Below are 20,269 nucleotides of genomic sequence, written 5' to 3' on the forward strand. Positions count from 1 at the left end.
CTGAAAAGGGAGAAAAAAAAATCATCCTTTAAAAATGTATTAGAATTGAAGATGCAGATAAAGTGCATGCTTAAAATTGCATTTTGGATGTTTTCTTCCCACTAATCTGAAAAAACACATTATGGAAAGCCAAACAGTCCAAAATCTTAAAACGGAGCAGTGCTTGAAAAATATTTTTGCCTGTAGTTTCTTGCAGTAATGCAATGGGCAAAACACTGCTCTGGGGTAAATGCAATGTTTGGTTTAGATGCATGGCTTTTTTTCCCCCTTTTTGAACCCAAAACATGTTTAATGGTTACATGACAAACTACAATCCAAAACACTTCATATCAAGTCAAACTGTTTAATGAACACACAAACTCTGCAGTTATGAACAGCTTACAATATAACAATCTTGTCACACAATACAATTGACAATCAATGTTCAGCATATGATACATGACACAGAAACATTGAACAGATGTGCTGGTGTGTTTCTGTGCAGAATACAGCTTACAAAAGATTTACCAAGATTTATTTGCTACACAGATTCAAACAGTCTGTCCATAGTATAAAAATGAAAGGCCACCAGTCAAAAACTGCACCGATTTTAATACCAAAGACATGTCAAAGTTTTATTGTGCAAATTATAAATTCTATTTGCCATCACAGGGAATACATTACAAATCCACACTGTACAAAACAACATCTTCATACCACTGAGAAATACTTATCCTGAGACCTGGTACGCAAAGCATCCTCTGATAATATGCCATGTTCATGGAGCTATGATTATGGACAGGTTGTGCTATTCAACACTATATGCATCATGTGTGGATGAATGCAATAGTGCAAAAATACTCTTCATATCATACTTTAAGAACATTTCCTTCTGAAAACAGTCAGGATTGAGTTGTGGCACAGGAATGTCAAACATGGAAGCGTTTATCATTACAGCAAATAGAACAAATAAGGAACCATGGTAAAACAACAGTGTAATGAATCTCATTCAACCTGTTAAAAACACATCATTCATATTTCACTCCAAAATAAAAATCCTAAGTTTTGCATTGTGGCATTTTCGTGACAATTAAGCACATTTCTTCCAATTTCTCATTATTGTAATGCATCAACATAATTTTGTAAGTTCTGTCATTTTCATCTGATTTCATTACTGTAACACTATTTTTGTACCACATTACAGTATAAAACAGGATACTGCAGCCAAGACAGACAAGTCACAAAGAAAAATTAGTCATACAATTTATTTAAAAAATTAAAATCAGCATTGAGGCAGTACAACAAATACTACCACGATGCATAAATATTTTAATATTTAAATACATTAACTACATCACTGTGTAACGTTTGGAATAATTGAGATCTTTTAATATTTTCGAAAGAAGTCACCAAGGCTGCATTTATTTGATTAAAATAGTCAAATTAGTAATATTGTGAAATTATTCTAATTTAAAATAACTGATTTGTATTTTAATATCTTTTAAAATGTAATTTATTCCTTTGAAAAGCTTAATTTTCAGCATCATTATTCCAGTCTTCAGAGTCACATGACCCTTAATTTTTATGATTTCTGAGGGATCGTGTGATACTGTATGTGCTTAATCAGCATGAACAATGTAACGTTAATTATTTATTAACAGGCTGCATTTTGAGGTGAAATAAGCCAGTTCTTTTCATCTTTTTCCCTTTTTTTTGAGAGACTCTTTTTTTGTCATAACTTCAGCATTCAAATGATGCGCATTCATATTTTGGTATTTACAGAAAATATGAAATTAGATGTTAAAGAAGGTCTGTCAATGTTTGGCATCAAACTTTCAGCAATACATTTAAGCAACTACTCTTAAAAACAAAACTGAATTGAACCGCAGCGAGAAGCAGGTAAAATGCGAGGAAAGCGTTGAATGGGCAAACCATGGTCTGCATGCATGATGCAGAAATCAGCCGATAGATGGCGCTGCTTTGCATATCCTACAGATATGGCAGTTTCCTCTTGTTTTTGGTGGTGACTGCAGTGGCATTATGCAGTGACATTATGTTCCCTCAGTAGTGTTCTGCGCCTGTGGTTTGCGTTTCCTCACTGAACTCTCTGCTGCCCCCTCTGACGGAGACTGGTCGCTGCCAGCAGCTGCTCCGTCGCTCATCGCTCCTTCCTCTTCGGTCGACTCGTCTCCAGACACTCGCTCGCTCTCGTTGTCCAGGTCAGATGTGCGTTTCTCCTCCATGAGGATGTCCTCCACCTCTTCCTCTGACACTTCCTCTTTCACTATCACAACTGCACAGACACAAAGATTCAAATGATTCATTATATTAGGGATAGCTCAAAAACACGACTTTATAGACCAAGTCAAGTTGAACTGGGCTGAGTTATTAGAAGTGGGTAAACTGTTATTTAAAAAAAAAGAAAAAAAAGTTAACTGATTTTTTTTAGTTTAACTCAGTGTACTAATATAGCTAAAATTAAAACGGAAATATAAAATTAATTTTAGACAAACATAAAAAATGGCTAAAACTTTAACAAAAATGACTAATGCCAAAAAATATTAAACTTATACTAAAATACACTGAAACTGGGCATTAAATATTCACTATATATAACATTTTAAAATATAAACAGTTTAAATAAAACAGTTTTTCAATTAATTTGTGAATGAGTTACTATTTAAAGTGTTAACACTTTATTAAAATAAAGTTGTATCTGTTGATATTTAATGCAGCTGAACTAATATGAACCAACAATGTACAGTTGTATTTTTATTAATGAACATTATCATTAATAAATACTGTACCAAATGTATAGCCTAATTGTTAATGTGTTTTATTAAACGTATTAACTAATTGTGATACCAAAATAAGGTGCAATGATAAGTTTCAAATAACATTTTGCTACACTGTAATATTTTAAGTAAAATGAAACGTAATTCAGATCCTTAGTGCAGAGTAAATAATAAATGTGTTTCTAATCTCACCTGTTTTGTCTTCTCTGCGCTTGGGTCTGGACGGCCAAATACAGTCAGCGATCAAAACCAGCATCTAATTGAGATATTGTTACCATTAGACTGAGTAATTATCTCAAAGCCAGCAGCTGAAGTTCACTTTTGAAAGTTTGATCCACTACATGCGAGAACCACCCACCGGATCCTCAAAAGAGCCGCAGAATCGACCAGTGTTACACAACTCGCCGTTGTATAATGTAGCAACTTCTTTTTCTAAATTTATTATATAATTCCTTCTGCTGCAAGTCATCATGTATCTGTACAGTATGTGCGATCTGCTTCATAGAGCTCTCGCATCAGATGAAGTCAAGTGCACTTTGTTGGCTCCCTTTGGTAAATGGTCTTTTTAGATCTGTAGCATGGACGCTCCGTCCGCAGGAATATTTATGCATGAGATACTTTCATGCAAAGAGTAAAGCTTTTCACTTTAGGCTTGGAGCATGAATAATACATTAACCCATTTAAACTGTGAAAATTATGTTTTTAAACTCACCAGGCCGAGCATCAGTCCCATAAAGAGCGTAATGATGGCAAAAATCACATAAGAGCCCCAGGAAGGGATACCGAGCGTATTCGTCAGGTACGTGTGGATTTGCTACGTCGAATAGACAAAATAGGAATATTTAATACAAATGACAAGATCAAGGTCAAGACTTGACAGGTTTCTTCATACTCCATTTGGTAGATGAAAGCATAAAGTGACCAGAAAAGACATGAGTATCAGTAACACTTTACATTAGAAGATAGGGTAATAATTTACATTAGAAGATAGGGTAACACTTTAGAATAGGGAACATTTATTCACTATTAACTACAACTTTTCCTAATTTGCTGCTTATTAATAGTTAGTAAGGTAGTTGTTATTGTTAAATTTAGGTATTGGTAGGATTAGGGATGTAGAATAAGGTCATGTAGAAGAAGGCATTAATATGTCCTTTATTAGTACTAATAAATGGCTAATATTCTAGTAATATGCATGCTAATACGCAACTAGTTAAGAAACCCTAAAATAAAGTGTTACTGAAAATAGAAGACTAATAAATGCTTTAGAAGTATTTTTCACTGTTATTTCATGTCAGCTAATGTTAACAAATCAAACCTTATTATAAAATGTTACTAATTACTCTGTGACTCAAGTGTATTGCTTCAGACTTGGACATTAAAGGAATAGTTCACCCAAAAATGAAAATTTGCTGAAAATGTACTTGCTCCCAGGCTATCCAAGATTAGGATGAGTTTGTTTCTTTATCAGATTTGAAAAAAATGTAGCATTGCATCACTTGCTCATCAATGGATGCTCTGCAGTGAATGGGTGCCGTCAGAATGAGAGTCCAAACAATTAATAAAAACATCACAATAATCCACACCACTCCAGTCCATCAGTTAACATCTGGAGAAGACAAAACTTCAAACTGCATAAAATATGAGTCCATAATCCATAACAACGCTTCCTTCAGTGAAAACGTCCTTCTCCTGTTGTCCCTCACATCAAAATCCAGCCACATATTTGTTTAGAGCTGTTTTGGCTTGTAAACTGTGCCTGATCTGTGCAGATTTCTCTCCTGATTCAGACAAGACCACCTTTTCACTGGAGGAAGCGTTATTATGCACTTGGATTTTAGTTAAAAATGTCTTGGTGATTGATTTGTTTCAGTTTTTTGTCCTCAAGACATTATCTGATGGACTGGAGTGGTGTGGATTATTGTGATGTTTTTATCAGCTGTTTGGAATCTCATTCTGACGGCACCCATTCACTGCAGAGCATCCATTGATGAGCAAGTGATGGAATGCTACATTTCTCCAAACCTGTTACTTTTATACATCAAATTTTTAGCAAATTTTCATTTTTGACTTTTTTTTTTTAAAGACAATACCACAGATCAAACTGCTAAATATTTCTTACTCTGATCCACACTGAGAGACGAAACAGATTAGCCATTCCTGACATTCTGTAAAAGAATAAAATGGTTTTAAGCAAGGAATTAATAAACAAAATGTATTCAATTCGAACAACTTAATTTTATACAGTATGTGATTTCAAGAAGCAAACACATCGGCACTTTTTTTTCCAGACAGAAAAGGTTGCATTTACAGAAGAGAGGATGGCGACTTCCATCCTGGCACCGGCTCAACCATCGCCCACTTTTTCTGCACAACATATGCCTGGATATCCTCAATAGTACGTGATGAAACATATTTGCGGAAATTTCCATCTTTAGCGCTGTGGATGAGATGGGTTGTTCAATATTATACTTTAAATTGATGCATGCTATTTTTAATCAAAAATGGACCCTAAAAGAACGTTTTGAAAGCCAGTTTTGTCATAACACCTGAGGGAAAATAAATTCAGCCATCTGAGGACTTACTGAAATATAGTCGGCAGTGTTGTAACCAGAAACCTCCCACTCAGACCTGCAGAACAAAAGAAGAGAGGACGGATATCTTGATGCAGAAACACAGATAGAAGAGCGAGCACATCCTATACCGGCCAAAGAAGTCCCTTCGGCATGGGAAGGCGGTGAGCGGTCTATAGCAGAGCTGTAATAAGAATAAAGCCTGACAGCTTTCTGACAGTAACAGCCGTTTTCTCCCCGCCAGCTGAGATTTCCACAGAAACACATGAGAGAGACGCCATTCAAGCCCCGCTGCAGGTGGAAGCACAGGACAACAGACTCCGCTTCACCTGCATCATTAGCCGCTTACATACAATCTTTGCTTGCATTTAAAATGCAATTAACGTTCAAAGGGAATGGTCTAAACTGGTCTGGATATAATGGTATTAATAATAAAGGCTTTCATCTGCTTGTGATGTCACTCAAAGGCACACATCAAATATATCTGATAATAACTGCAGGAGGAATTTAAATGAGTGACGTGTTAAAAGTCTAATTCCTTTTAAAGTCCCACAGTAATTCATTCGAGCCACATGACTAAACTTAAACAGCTCTGTGTGCAAACAATCCAGCAGTGTTTGATATAAAGGCCAGACACACTGCTGTTGATCAGACTGGACGCACACAAGACGTTCATGCTATTGATAGTATCTTACGCGCATAATTATTTGCAACGGCTTTGAGTGTCACATGCTGTTTTATAATATTAGCGTCACTGTTGAAGTCTTGTTTTACCTCAGCTGTAAAACAATAATGTGAAGATGTTTTTGCACTGATGTCAGACTAATCGTATCCATCCAGCTCCAAATAAAATAAAAATACACATTTTATATTATATATATATATATATATATACACATATACACACACACATATACACATATATATACACATACATATATACACATATACACACACATACATATATATATATACACACACACATATATACACACATATACAAACACACACACACAGGTGCTGGTCATAAAATTAGAATATCATGAAAAAGTTTATTTATTTCAGTAATACCATTCAAAAAGTGAAACTTGTATATTAGATTCATTCATTACACACAGACTGATATATTTCAAATGTTTATTTCCTTTCATTTTGATGATTATAACTGACAACTAATGAAAGTCCCAAATTCAGTATCTCAGAAAATTAGAATATCAATTACGACCAATGCAAAAAAAAAGATTTTTAGAAATGTTGGCCAACTGAAAAGTATGAACATGAAAAGTATGAGCATGTACAGCACTCAATATTTAGTTGGGGCTCCTTTGGCCTGGATTACTGCAGCAATGCGGCGTGGCATGGAGTCGATCAGTCTGTGGCACTGCTCAGGTGTTATGAGAGCCCATGTTGCTCTGATAGTGGCCTTCAGCTCTTCTGAATTGTTGGGTCTGGCGTATTGCATCTTCCTCTTCACAATACCCCATAGGTTTTCTATGGGGTTAAGGTCAGGCGAGTTTGCTGGCCAATCAAGAACAGGGATGCCATGGTCCTTAAACCAGGTACTGGTAGCTTTGGCAGTGTGTGCAGGTGCCAAGTCCTGTTGGAAAATGAAATCTGCATCTCCATAAAGTTGGTCAGCAGCAGGAAGCATGAAGTGCTCTAAAACTTCCTGGTAGATGGCTGCGTTGACCTTGGACCTCAGAAAACACAATGGACCAACACCAGCAGATGACATGGCACCCCAAACCATCAATGACTGTGGAAACTTTACACTGGACCTCAAGCAACGTGGATTATGTGCCTCTCCTCTCTTCCTCCAGACTCTGGGACCTTGATTTCCAAAGGAAATGCAAAATTTACTTTCATCAGAGAACATAACTTCGGACCACTCAGCAGCAGTCCAGTCAAGACGCTTCTGACGCTGTCTCTTGTTCAAGAGTGGCTTGACACAAGGAATGCGACAGCTGAAACCCATGTCTTGCATACGTCTGTGCGTGGTGCTTCTTGAAGCACTGACTCCAGCTGCAGTCCACTCTTTGTGAATCTCCCCCACATTTTTGAATGGTTTTTTTTCACAATCCTCTCCAGGGTGCGGTTATCCCTATTGCTTGTACACTTTTTTCTACCACATCTTGTCCTTCCCTTCGCCCCTCTATTAATGTGCTTGGACACAGAGCTCTGTGAACAGCCAGCCTCTTTAGCAATGAGCTTTTGTGTCTTGCCCTCCTTGTGCAAGGTGTCAATGGTGGTCTTTTGGACAACTGTCAAGTCAGCAGTCTTCCCCATGATTGTGTAGCCTACAGAACTAGACTGAGAGACCATTTAAAGGCTTTTGCAGGTGTTTTGAGTTAATTAGCTGATTAGAGTGTGGCACCAGGTGTCTTCAATATTGAACATTTTCACAATATTCTAATTGTCTGAGATACTGAATTTGGGACTTTCATTAGTTGTCAGTTATAATCGTCAAAATTAAAGGAAATAAACATTTGAAATATATCAGTCTGTGTGTAATGAATGAATCTAATATACAAGTTTCACTTTTTGAATGGTATTACTGAAATAAATCAACTTTTTCCATGATATTCTAATTTTATGACCAGCACCTGTATATATATATATATATATATATATATATATATATATATATATATATGCACACACACGATAGATAGATAGATAGATAGATAGATAGATAGATAGATAGATAGATAGATAGATAGATAGATAGATAGATAGATAGATACTTAAAGACTTGAAATGATTTGCATTTTAATTTCAAAACTATCATATACAGAAAGAAGCAATGGTCAAACCTGGTTGTTGTGTAACGTCGACTCTACCCACTGATATACCCAGACCTTCACTTTGTCTTCCAAGACTCTCCCAGTCTGTTTGTAAATGCTGGCAGGCCGGACACCACGGAGCATAACTAATAAAACACAAACAGATCGATTCAATTACATTAATGCATATAAATATATTAACTCGCTGCATACTGAACGTAAAGGTGGGTGTAACCCTGATGATGTGAACGTGCCCACTCCATTATTTACGCAATAACATCCACAATATTTGTGCATAAAAATGCTTACTGCATAACATGACGATTTGAAACGATTTGCGTGCATTTCTATATATTATTGCAGCAAAAAAGAGAGATTTGTGAACACTTCCGGTTATAACAACACACACGTCACTGAAACCAGACACTGTTATTATTATTTCGAAACATTCTTTCAGTATAAACTGTTACATTGTTGCAGAGCGCGGCAGATCAAAGCGTCATCGAATCGCAGCGCTATTAATCTGATCATTGACACATGAATCCTGCAGCTCGTGATCAAATCACACATACTGTACTCACAACTTGATCATCCACTCGCCCTGCAGGATGAGCGTCCAGTTGGCGTCGGTCACCGTCAGCACATCACTAGCGTCCGTCTGAGCGATCAGTCCAGCCGCGAGCGTCAGGAACACAGCACTGATGCAGAAGGAGCTTCTGTCATATTTCTGCATGTCAGCCCGTCTCAGTCCCGCCATATTGCTGCTGCAGGAGCACATGATTCAACACAAGCAGGAAATACAGCAACAGCAGCAGCAGCGCCGGAGCTTTGAGCTCAGCTCGACAGATGCGCAGGAAGCACCTCTGCAGCCTGTGTACACACTCTACTAGTATTTAAAAATCTTACAATACATATAATACAATTCATAATAACAATAATAAAATGAATAAATTTTATGAATTTAAATATATATATATATATATATATATATATATATATATAAAATTAGTTTATAATTATAATTAGTATTATTTTGTTTTTATTATAAATATATATATATATATATATATATATATATACACACACACTTATAAAATATTTTGAAACAGATATTTTCAAAAAATATATTAAATATAAATTATGATATTACATATTACTATTGTGTTTTTATTTTATATAATATATTGCTGATTATGTGTCTATATAAGTATTTTCAAAAATCTCCTGAAGAATTTCTCCTATTTCGTGTGTGTTATCTAATCTGTCCCACACACTGTGAATTAAAGGAGGATTTTATGAAGTTATGTTATTTCCTGTATATGTGAGCTCTGTTCAGGGGCAGCATTACATAACACATCACAGTATAACTCGCAAAAACATGCCTGCTTCATAAATAATAATATAACAAAAATGCTCAGATGAGGTTTTGTCCTAATCAAAGATCAGTTATATATTTTTCTGCAGTTCTGTTAAATCACACCTGATCACCTTGATACTTATAGATCAATATATAACAAATTCATATTTATGTACTTGCAAGGTGACTGCAGCACAATAATAATAATAATAATAAAGATGAAAATAATAATTTCTGTTTTTCTTTCTCATAGGTTTCCCAGAAGGGGAACTGAAAAATGACGCATGAATGTGGCTTATATTAATATAAATGTTAATCATATTGATATCTGTCAAAATTAGCATAGTATAGGCCTAATTCTCACTTGCCTGTGATTGAAAGATTCATTAATTGAACATAAATTACATTTTATTTTCTAGAAACTGAAATCCTGCATTCTCTATTGTTTTGCTTGAGATAAATAAGCTTATTGATTAGTTTCTAAGAGATGAAAGATGAGGAGAAGTTCATATATGAGCTGCATGATTGCATCCAGGGCTGAACTGTAGGATTTAGATTTCCAGATGTGGAAGAGGAAAGAAAGACCCTCTCATGAGACGTGCCTGTCTTTGGCAGTCAATATTAGTGCATGAGTGTTTTAATTATCACCCTCCACCTGAACTGGTCAATACTGGAAGCAGATTATATCAGGGTGTATTTTGTCCAGTTCATTCAGTGCACTTCCTTCTGGGCCAGTTACACAGCTTCAGCTTTCCCTCTGTAGATGCCTGTTTGTGCTTCAAGCATGCATATATATATATATATGTGTGTGTGTGTGTGTGTGTGTGTGTGTGTGTATATATATATATATATATATATACACACATATACATACAGTGATGTATAAATATTTATTTATTTTTTATATCACAATGGCAAAAAAAAAAAGAACCCTGAAAAGTAAAAAATAGACTTTAAAGGGGTCATCGGATGGCCATTTTCCACAAGTTGATATGATTCTTTAGGGTCTTAATGAAAAGTCTTTAACATACTTTGGTTAAAATTTCTCAATGGTAGAGTAAAACCACACCCTTTTACCCTGTCAAAATCGGCTCTTCAGACATCAACCTTTTTTTTTTTTGCATGTTTCTTTAAATGCTAATGAGCTCTTCTGACCCCGCCCCTCTCTTCTGTGGGGTGACAAGCCAGACTGTTTACTTTACCCGCATTTACCACGAAACTTGCTAAATAGTAAGTTATTAGGAAAGGCAATTGCAAAGATTCATAAAAAAAAACTCTTATATTCACTTCTGCTGTAAGTGAAGCTGGATCACGAATGATTTGCGTGAACATGGGTTTCATTTAGGTACAACATAGGAACATTTATGTAGATATTTTGTTCATTTTGTTCACAAACAAAAGTAATCCACTGTGTCTTCAGCGGCTCAGATGTCAGGAGTAAATGAGGACTACTATGTTCATTATTACATCCAACAACAAAACACCTCAATCGCTTAGGAGTCATTCTTGTCTGCTCCCTGCTGCCATGTCATGGAGACCGGGCTGTTACAGCTCACTCAGGGGGTCTAAGACAGCCATGTCAATCAACAATAGTGGGAGCGGCCTTCATCTGTGTGATGTCACAGACAAGAAGCTGAGAATGGACTAAGTTGAAAAAGGGGATATTATTTTTAGGGATTGAAATAAAAACCACTGGGTGGATTTGTATCCTTATAAGGTAGATGTGTGCACACACTGCCAACATTTATGTTCAAACAACATGTAAAAGTGAATTTAGCATCCGATGACCCCTTTAAATTGGGCCTTTTTTCATTCTTTATGTATGTATTTATAAAGTACATATTCTTTTCATTTCCTTCTGTAGCATCATATTATTGTGCATTTAAACTTTAATTTGTCATTTAAGTTGTGCAATTGAAATCACTTTTTTCCCCACATTTTAGTCTCATTACAATAGGTTACTAAAAGGGAAAGGGCACTTGATTGTCATGAAAAATTGTCACAATGCAAAAAAATAAATATAATAATAATAATAATGATGTTAGTAAATAAATATAGGCTTTAAAATAGCATTTTTTCTTGATTTATAAAATGTATATTCTTTTCATTTCCTGTAGCATAATATTATTAATTTATTTGTAATTTAAATTACTTTCCCCCCACATTTTAGTCATGAAAAAAATGTCACAATGCAAAAAAAAAAAAAATGTTAATGGAAATAAAAATAGGCTCTTTTCTTTCTTTATATATATTTATAAAATATTATTTTTATTTCATCATGCGTCATACTGTATTATTGTGCATTTTAACTTTTCAATTTTTTTAAAAACATTTTAATTAACCTACATTATAGTAGGTTATTAAGATCTTAGGCTACACTTACAATTTCATTTCATTTCCCACTGCAACATTTGAGCATTTAAACTTCGATTTATTTGTAATTATTCAAACAGATGAAATGATGATGCTGATTACTATATGGCTAAATTAGCTGGCAAAAAAATCCCCGCGTGTGTCCTGTCTGCTTTCTCTTTGCAGAAGTGTTATGAAATGTTTAATTGTGCCGATTGCTCCAGAAGGGGAAGGACGCGGTGCGCGCTAGGAGGCGCTGGATCTCAGTGCGCACATGAGTCAATGTGCGGAGGACACTCTCTCTCACTCTCTCTCTCTCTCGCTCTCGCTCTCTCCATCATTTATGATCGCTCTTTCTCTCCGCTGCTCATTTGCTCTGCGTCTTCGATCACTCCTTCCGTTCTCAACCACAAATCTGCGGCGTTCAGTCCAGTCAAGCGGCATGAATTGAACGCTTCTGAATGACCATCCGAGCGCGTAAAGCGGTTCCATTCACCACAACTGTTCCACTGTCATCCAGCGCGCTCCACTTGGGATTCTTCCCGGAGAAGAAAGAGAGACTCTTGATTTTTTTTTTTTGGGGGGTGTAAATGTTGAAGCTTGAATGGCTGGAGCTCAACCTGGCGTTCATGCGCTTCAACTCAAGCCGGTGCGCGTGTCCGAGAGTCTGAAGCGAGGCAGTAGATTTATGAAATGGGATGAGGTAAGTCACCATCAGCGTGTGTGTGTGTGTGTGTGTGTGTGCGCGCGCGTGCGTGCGGGTGTTTCAAGTCAGAGAATGAATGCATGTGATGCTTGTGCGGTGAATGCGGTTCGTTTGATCGCTCGCGCGGATGTTGCATTGTTTACAAGCCCAGCATGAACGCAACAAACGCCGCAGAGCCTCTCAATCAGCTCCCCATTGATCTCTATTGATGTTAGACGGGCTTTGACTTCTCAAGTCCATCAGCACAGACTCCATCTGGAGCGAGTGTCAGAGTCTCTGCAGAGCCTCGAGAATGACATCAGGTTACTTTGTGTGCAGTAATGTATCACTGCATCGGTCTGTCACTGGTAACCTGACTGCACTAATGTAAGCTCATATGTGATTGCTCACTCGGTGTCTATAATATGAAGCCTTTAAAACAAGTGTGTTGTTTGCTAGAGAATGTCGCATTTTGTAGAGAGTGCTGCATGAGCATTGATTGAGTGCTGAGGATCAGGATCTCACACACATTCACCTGTTGGATGAGAGAGTTTTCTGCCAGGAAAAACTCCCTGCAGCTCTAGATGAAGGAATTTAAAGGCTTTGCATATGATCAATGTCACATATTTTCTGTATTTACATGATATCATTTGTTTCTGTTATTGCAGATGCTTTATTTTACCAAATGTTGAGAAAAGAGGGGTTTTGTTGAATATTTAGTACGTCTCCCTAAACTGAAAATAAAAATTGATATGGAAAGAGTTTTCTTTTAGAAATTGCTAGTATATTTTACCATTAATTAAAAAAAAAAAAAAACTGCAAGTAACATATTGAAGTAAATATAACATTTTGACAATAGACTGACTGACGTTCACTCTTAAAAATAAAGGTGTTTAAAAGGTTCTTCACAGCGATGCCATAGAAGAACCATTTTTTGGTTCCACAAAGAACTTTAAAGGACCATCTCTTTCTTACCTTTTTATAATCTGAAGAACCATAATTTATAATCTATATGTGTGATTTATAATCAACCATTCAGTTGTAAATGGTTCTTTATGGAACCATTTAGACAAAAAAAAGGTTCTTCTATGGCATCGTGAAACACCTTTATTTTTAAGAGTGTATTTCCTTTTAAAATATACTCTAATAATCTTTGTTTTTATTTACAACTATCATTTTTACAGTGCAATATTACATTTAGTAGTTGATCACTATGAGTTTTAATGGACTCTAGCTGTTAGTTCATGCTTATCTTGAATATCTGGTTGCACCATTAATCAAATATCAACGGTAATTCAACTATTAAGAGGTTTTGATGTGGTTATGTTTTACACATTAGTAATTTTGTCTATTAATGCTCAAAAGTTAAATATTAAAGCCATGCATTCATTTGAAAAAAAATAAAAAATCTGCTATATAAAAAAAGCTGGTATATTATGTTAGTGTAACTATAGTTCATTAAATCTGATATTATTTTCAGCATTTTTTATTTTATTTTAAACTTTTTTTTTTCGTTACAAATTACAAAAAAAAAAAACTGGTTTATAAGCTCATTCGTGTAAATCTAGGTAATGCATTTAAGTCTTATACCATTTTTCTAGCATTTAAAAAAAAAATGTTTCATTGCATATTATCATCAGAACAAGAAATATTAACATGCATTTGAAAATGCATGAATAATAATATTTAGTGGTTGAACAATATGGGTCTTAATGACCAATTCTTGGACTTTTGCTTTTAGTTCACACAGATCTTTATCAAAAATCAGCTGTAATTCAGTTATTAAGAGATTCTGAGATTCTTGCTCTGTAAATGATCTAAAGTATTTGTTGATGTTGGTAACATCAGTTCTTTTGTCTACTATGTAATGCTCTATAGCTAAATACATTCATTTTAGAAACTTCTGCTATAAATTCTGTCCAAAAAAGCTGGTCTGTTATGATAGCGTTCCAAACTCAAGTCTAATACCATTAAAATGAAGTCTGATACAATCTTCAGCAATTTTTCTCATTTAAATTTTTTTTTTAATCACAAATTTAAGTCTGATACCATTTATCTAGCTTTTTCTATCCAATTTAAACACATTTGCATTACAAATGAACAACATAAGAATAAAGAACATAATTAGCATGGGTTTTAGTATGTGTTTGAACAGAACCAGAATGATTTGAGATGTTATAAAGGTGTGTCTGTGCCTCAAATGTAATGATATAACCCAGAATCTGAAATATTGCTTCATCTCGCATCTCGGTTTTACTTTTTCAGGTTTAAAAGGGGGGGGAAAAATCCTATCTTTTGGCTGTAACCGTGCTCTTTTAGAAGCTGTAATCACTAAGGAGTTTTCTGGAGGAGTCTGACTGCCATCAGCACAATAATGCCGTGCAGCTTTACATGAGCTTATGCTGAAAATGTTGACGTTTAAAAGCTTTTCACTGCAAATAAAACGGGAAATGTTGGCCTGTTGCTATGGCAACTTTCATGCTTTAAATTCCCGTCTTCCTTGCCTGCCTTACATTAGCGAAGACACGCCGCGCCGCCCAACTTAGATGTGCAGTCTTCAGACCCACGCAAGAGCTAAAATAACACAATCAATTACAGATCTCTGTGGAGAGGACGGTAAATGATCCCTTGGCTCGGCGGGATGAGACGTTGGTTCTGCTTAAACAGACCTGTGACTTGAATGTTGTGACTTTATTACCAATAAATTATTACCAGCCAGCATGAATCACACTAATATAGAGCGCTTATGCAACGTCTGAGTCAAACCTCAAATTTCGGTCCGTCCCAAGACTGTATTGAGAAACATGTTTTCAAGTGGATTGCCACAGAAATCCCAAGTGTTCAAGATTAGTCTTCACCTCCCACAGAAACATGACGTCGGCTTACACAAGACTTTGATTCTGCTGTGCTTTTATTTAGTGCACTCAAAATAACTCCTGCAGTTGCATGTACAGATCATATGTTGTCAAAATTGGACTTTTATGGGTTTTATTCCATCCGTTTGCTCTGAGCCACTCTTATGTTAGTATATACTATATGCTTTTGTTGATTATTTGAATTTATTTAAATGTTTTTAGTTAATGTTTTAGTTATTTTGTTGTGCTTTTGTCATTTTATTAATCTATATGTATACAGTAGTCAACATTTGAAGTGGATCACAAAAGTTCATCAAAGTGGTCCTAAGACAAGAACGCATTCCATCTATTTGCTCTGAGCCACTGCTGTTGTAGTATATAATATTAGCTTTTTTAATATTTTAAGAACTTTATTTTTACAGATATTATACTTTATTTTAGTTTATGATATTTTAATTCTCTATATAGTTTTTATTTATTATCTTTTTAAATTTTTAATTAGAATTAATGTTTTAGTAATATTGTTGCATGTTGTTATTTTATTAGTCTATATTGTTTTTATTCATTTTTATTTATTAGTTTTTGTATGATTTTAATCATTTTAGTTCTTTAAAATACATAGTTTATATATTGATTTATTTCAAGTAATGAAACTGTATTTTATTATTATTATAATTGAATTTTATGGGTTATATTCTACCATTTGATGTCAAAATTGGACTTGAATGGGTTTTGAATTTGTCTAAGACGTTGTTATTTTAGTACATACTATTAGCTTTTGTTAATATTTTGAATTTAATTTTATTTGTAGTTATTTTTAGTAATTTTGTTGTGTCTTTTTGATTTTTCTGATATTTGATTAATCTATTTTTTATTAATTTTTATATATTCGATTTTTTTAAATTCTAGTCATTTTAATACGTCAAGTTAAAGTAAATAAAAACAAGCAATATTTTATTTTATATTATTTATTTATTCAATTTTTTCATTTAACGTTTATTTTATTTCAAGTAGCATTTTTTTAGTTTTAGTTCATTATAATCCTGCTCTGTATGCTATAGTGTAAAAGGAACCTTTCAGCAGATATATGCTCTTAAAATGTATGATATAAAAATAATGACATCTTGCATTTAGATCCATATTGTCCAAAATTGTTGTCTAACAATAGCAAGTGCTTCCCATTTAGTTATTTTAATCCGTCAAGTTAAACTAAACAAAAATGCAAAATGTTGCCTTTGCACGTAGCATAAATAAAACTGCAGATTTTAAGTTTTTAATTTAAAGTAACGCTTTTTATGTTTTTTGTTTTTTAGCTAATTATAACTCTTCTCAGAGCTCATCTATATGCCAGTGTGAAAGGAAACTTTTATGATGTATATATTTAAAATCCGTCCAAAAATAATGCCATATTGCATTCAGATTCATATGCAATAGCATATCTAGCAATAGCAAGTGGTAAATCATGGTTTATGTAAACTAAAGGTTATTGGCTATTTTTACATTTCATTCCAGGTTTAAGCTAGTCCCAGACTTAAATGCATGTTTGAGCTGTCTCAACTGAAAATATCTTGCTCTGACATATCTTAAAATATGTCAGTGTCATTGTTCTTTGTCAAGATGCACACCTTAATGTTTTCTTCCAAGGCATTTTTATAAAAGTTGCTTAAATATCTAAATTTAACTAAGGCCTAGTCCTGGCTTAAGCTAAACCGCGTTTGTGAAACCGGGCCATTATGTCCTAACTTTAACCCCTTTTCCAGGCCTTTTTCAAAAGAAAATACGTCTGTGCATTAAAGAATATCTTGATCTTTTCATGGGACCTTAATGCATATTGTGAATATGTTGTCCATAACCATTTTTACATTAATTCTGCTGTGTATTGTCTGTATTTTTCTCTGCTTAGGATTCGTCTACGGTGACTCCAGTGACGTTGTGCGTCGATCCGCAGGGATACTTCCTGTACTGGACGGATCAGAATAAGGTAATTTCTCAAATCAAAATCCAATGCAGCCTGATTGAAGCTTGTGATATTTTATTTTGAGTTTTTCCACACAGTTTTGTGTGCAGTGTTTGCTGATCGGGTTGTCCATTGCAGTGTTATTCTGGTATTCTAGCTATACCATCGTACTATTTATTAGTATTTAATTTGTATTTTGTTTGCATTTTTCATTTCCATTTTAGTTAAAGCTTTAGTAATTTAGTTTGTTGTGTTGATTAAAGATGTCTATTTAGTTTTTATAAATCTTTATTTCATTTTTACTTCTTGAAACATATTAGATATGAGAAATATTGCCTTTATGTAACTAATTTAAATAGTTTTTGATATCTCTAATAATTGTTTAAATATTCTATTTAATTTAGAATTTAGCCGTTTTTATTTCTGTATTTTCCATTCAAATTTTAATTTTAGTTAAAGTTTTAGTAATTGTGTTGCAGTTTTTTGTTGTTGTTTTGGTGAAATATTTCTTTTTAGTTTTTGATAATTTTTATAAATTTTTTTATTTCTTCATTTAGCACTTAAACTTAATGAAAATTACATTTTTTTTTTTTTTTTTGCCTTTGCAACTATTTGGAAGTAAATGCAAATGAATATCTAATATGTTTTTAATATTTTATTGAATTAAATTAGCATTAAATAGATGACTTTTTATTCATTTATAAAATTTTACATTTAATTTATTTCAATTAACAAATATATTTTTTGGGTTTTACTGACGTTTGCCCAGACTAACCTGCCAATGACATTACAAGTATTTTAACATTACAATGTCACTCTTCACCCTTAAGCTCAAGCGTCCTGAGCATTAAAATGAGACATTATAAATATGCAGTTGGTTTTATCTAGTGGGGTGTCACTTTCCAAAGTCTGTCCGGAGGGAATGTGGTTGAGTCTTTTGTCCAGATGGAGCACCGGCAGCCAAATGCTCACATCGCCTCAGAGTCTGGCTCAGAGAGATGTCCCACTTTAAATGAGCCACTTTCATCCAAGTATGGATGATTTTTCATTTGAACTGTTCCAGAGTCTGTCCTTCACTTTTAGTCGTTGCATTAATATTCCAACCATGAAAATAAAGGCGTACTGTTCATTCAGTGTTGATCTTGACTGATCTGATAAACAGCATCTAATAGATTGTGCTCAGTAGTAATTGTGCTGAAATGATCTGATGGAGTTAAGTGTGGGTGCAGAACAGAACAGACGTCACGCTGTATTAAAAGCATAGAATCACAGAATCACAGGCATATTTGCTAAGATAACTTCGGTTCATTCTGCCTTTCAGAAAGCACAATCGTATTGTCACACCATCACTCTGTTTGGACTGTGTGCACCGTTCTCACCGTTGTGTTAGTTGTCATGGTTATTGATTTGATTTCGTCATTCTGTTCAGCTGTGTCTCATTTATTATCTTTGTTTGCTTTGGTACTTAAGTCCTAGTCTGTTTAGTGTTTGTCGGGTCTTATAAGTGTCTCACCTCGTGTGTGTGTCTGGATATTGCACTTGTGGATTATTAAAGCCTGTTTATGTTTGGAATCTCGTTTTTGCGTCCGTTCCTCGATACATTCGGTGTGACACGTATCTTATGGCAAATTAAGGCCACTGAGCTGGTAAAACCAGAAAATGAAGAGCTCTTGATTTTGAGTAAAAGAATGTTGAAAAATACTTTGCCCTTGTTCATTGTACATATTAATTCACCTCTTTTGATGAACCTAAAATATTTTTTGTATTTATAGACCGAATTATACATGAAATCAAATCGACCCTGTTCACTTTCGTAAGTCCTGTTCCTGGTCTTGAATGTTGTTTAAAAATTATTTATGTTTGTTTGTTTGTTTTCAAGATGTAAACTGAAAACAATACTTGGTGTAGGATTAATTTTGAAAGAGTTTCCACTCAAACATTGCTAGTAAATTTCATAAATAATTGCAAAGAAACTGCAAGTAACACATTAAATTAAACACAATTTTGAAGTAGAATCGATCAAACAGTATTTTCTTGTAAACCGTGTTATTTTAGGATAATTGGGATAATATTATAGTTTTTATTAATATTTTGTTCTCATTTTTATATTTACAGTTGTCATTTTAGGTAAAGATTTTGTAATTTTGTTGTGTTTTTGTTTTTATATCTATGTTGATATAGTTTTTAAATCAGTTTATTTCAGTTTTAGTTTTAGTTATTTTTGTACATTAAGTTAAACTAAATTAAAATGTTGTCTTGGCAACTAGATTAAATTATTATTATTATTATTATTATTTAAAATTTCAGTCCAAGTTTACTTTATTTCAAGTATTTCAGGTTTTTCTGTCTGTCTTCTGTATCTTATTTATTTATTACTAATTTATTTATTTATTTATTTTAATTTTATTCAAAGTATAATGTGACCTGGACATGCTTTGAGTGTAAACTCAACAGGAAGTGAGGTCATATGAGTTGAATGTGGATTTGGCAGCATTATAACAGCCTCTCCTCTCCTCTCCTCTCCACTCCTCTTGCCCTTTTTTGTAAGAGAATCAATTATGATTCAGTGGAGTACGAGTGTATTCCAGCAAACTTTAGCATGTCATTTCTCATGTCAGTTTGTGAAAGCAGCAGTGAGAAACATCCGAATAATATTCATCTGAGTGACTCAATCTTCAGATAACAGATGGCATTGAATAAAACGCTGCTAATTGTGACGGACTATGAAGGGCTCAGGGCTAAACTGCATTCAGTTATCAGATTCAGTGTCTGTGCGTATAGATATTGATATTGGCTGAAACAAAAACTAAATTTCCAGGCCACATTTCCCTCAAAATATAATGAAAAAATTATATATATGAACATTATAGTAATGAAAATTTATAGATTAGTAGAATCACACAATTGATTCTGCCTTTCCCCCTGTTTTTAAT

At 34.2% G+C, this 20,269-nt stretch overlaps 2 protein-coding genes across 2 annotated transcripts in view; one reads left to right on the top strand and one right to left on the bottom strand.

Moving 5' to 3' along the window:
* Positions 1-329: 329 nt before the first annotated feature.
* On the bottom strand, positions 330-8,966 carry LOC306886575 (thioredoxin-related transmembrane protein 1-like). The gene is made up of 8 exons (XM_079443785.1): positions 8,712-8,966; positions 8,161-8,276; positions 5,360-5,405; positions 5,086-5,214; positions 4,897-4,942; positions 3,487-3,588; positions 2,967-3,030; positions 330-2,272 (listed from the first exon to the last, which is right to left on the bottom strand). The coding sequence occupies exons 1-8, from the start codon at positions 8,906-8,908 to the stop codon at positions 2,031-2,033; spliced, it is 942 nt and encodes a 313-aa protein (XP_079299911.1). The 5' UTR covers positions 8,909-8,966; the 3' UTR covers positions 330-2,030.
* Positions 8,967-12,443: 3,477 nt separating this feature from the next.
* Positions 12,444-20,269, top strand: part of LOC306886216 (1-phosphatidylinositol 4,5-bisphosphate phosphodiesterase beta-1-like) — a gene marked incomplete at both ends in the record, with an annotated part of 66,904 nt that continues 59,078 nt past the window's right edge. Inside the window, 2 exons of the mRNA XM_079443156.1 lie at positions 12,444-12,542; positions 17,283-17,360. Coding sequence (XP_079299282.1) covers positions 12,444-12,542; positions 17,283-17,360 — 177 coding nt within the window. The remainder of the gene's footprint in view (positions 12,543-17,282; positions 17,361-20,269) is intronic.

The sequence above is a fragment of the Barbus barbus genome, assembly GCF_936440315.1.
Source record: "Barbus barbus genome assembly, chromosome: 20".
Taxonomy (NCBI): domain Eukaryota; kingdom Metazoa; phylum Chordata; class Actinopteri; order Cypriniformes; family Cyprinidae; genus Barbus; species Barbus barbus.